The sequence below is a fragment of the Sphaeroforma arctica genome (assembly GCF_001186125.1).
Source record: "Sphaeroforma arctica JP610 unplaced genomic scaffold supercont1.261, whole genome shotgun sequence".
Taxonomy (NCBI): domain Eukaryota; class Ichthyosporea; order Ichthyophonida; genus Sphaeroforma; species Sphaeroforma arctica.
In genome coordinates this window covers 88,078-89,201 of record NW_014040297.1, presented here as the reverse complement: position 1 = coordinate 89,201, position 1,124 = coordinate 88,078, and the positions used below count along the sequence as shown (strand labels likewise).

Genomic DNA, 1,124 nt, shown 5'->3' with positions numbered 1-1,124 from the left:
AATATATATTCAACTATAACACACCCAAGTGCAATATGCATTCCACTACGACACACCCAAGTGTATGCGAAAACCTTGTACGAATGGGAAAGGCCTTCCGTCGAGCTATGGTTCCTACAAACAAAACTCTGCTACCGTTACCATTCGCCACAAGCTTATATACCGAATTCCGTGGAGTATAGACAGCAGTAGTCGAAACTAAATGGAGTATATACATAGGAGTAGTCCAAACTAAACGGGGTATATACATGGGAGTAGTCTGCACCATACACATACCAGAATAAAGGGTCGTGAAGCAATTCGTACATGACAAATAGTTCACCCGATACCCGTGGCTGATATAACGCAACCCCCTATTCTGAATCAAATGATCTCCACATTAAACTACTAGACATTATACGAAAATAATCATAGTCACCGTACTAAACTACTTAATAGTATACGTAAATAATCATAGTCACCGTACTAAACTACTTAACATTACACGAAGATAATCATAGTCATCGTAATAAACTACAAGACATTACAAGAAAATAATCATAGTCACCGTACTAAACTTAACATTATACGTAAATAATTATAGTCACCGTACTAAACTACTGAACATTATAGGTAAATGATTACAGTCCCCGTGCTGCACCTACCCAGATACAGGGTTAACGCAGCGAATACGTATTCTTCTGAGCTGATCTGTAGCTTGTGTTCACCGCCCACAATCATCTGCGTGTCGTAGATGATGTAGAACGAGAACAGCAACGCGCCGCATGACGAGTAGACGAGATCCATGATGCGATTCCTGAAAAGAAGATAGGGAGTGTAGGTACAATTAGGCAGGCACCCAAACTCAGACCAAAAAGAGCAGGACAACCAGAGATAATGCTCAGTATGATGGATTGCGCCAATTAAGTATATAACGGGCATGACTAGTGCGGATGGGTATGAGACCTTTTGTATTCGGAAAAGCTTATCAGTGCGTCTGAATTGCCACAAAGGTATGGGCATGCATGGGCAAGGGACAATTGAGCGAGAAAAAAAACCACCGCTGCGAGCGCAAAGGGCAGTGAACATAAATCCAGCGATATGTGAAAGCATGTTGAAAGTGCACATTTGCAAGAGGTATATAT

At 41.3% G+C, this 1,124-nt stretch overlaps 1 protein-coding gene across 1 annotated transcript in view; it reads right to left on the bottom strand.

Annotated features, from left to right (window-relative positions):
• The window catches only part of SARC_04564 (hypothetical protein), a gene marked incomplete at both ends in the record, with an annotated part of 1,348 nt that extends 562 nt beyond the window's left edge, over nucleotides 1-786 (bottom strand). The window contains one exon of the mRNA XM_014301605.1: nucleotides 645-786. Coding sequence (XP_014157080.1) covers nucleotides 645-786 — 142 coding nt within the window. The remainder of the gene's footprint in view (nucleotides 1-644) is intronic.
• Nucleotides 787-1,124: the final 338 nt, after the last annotated feature.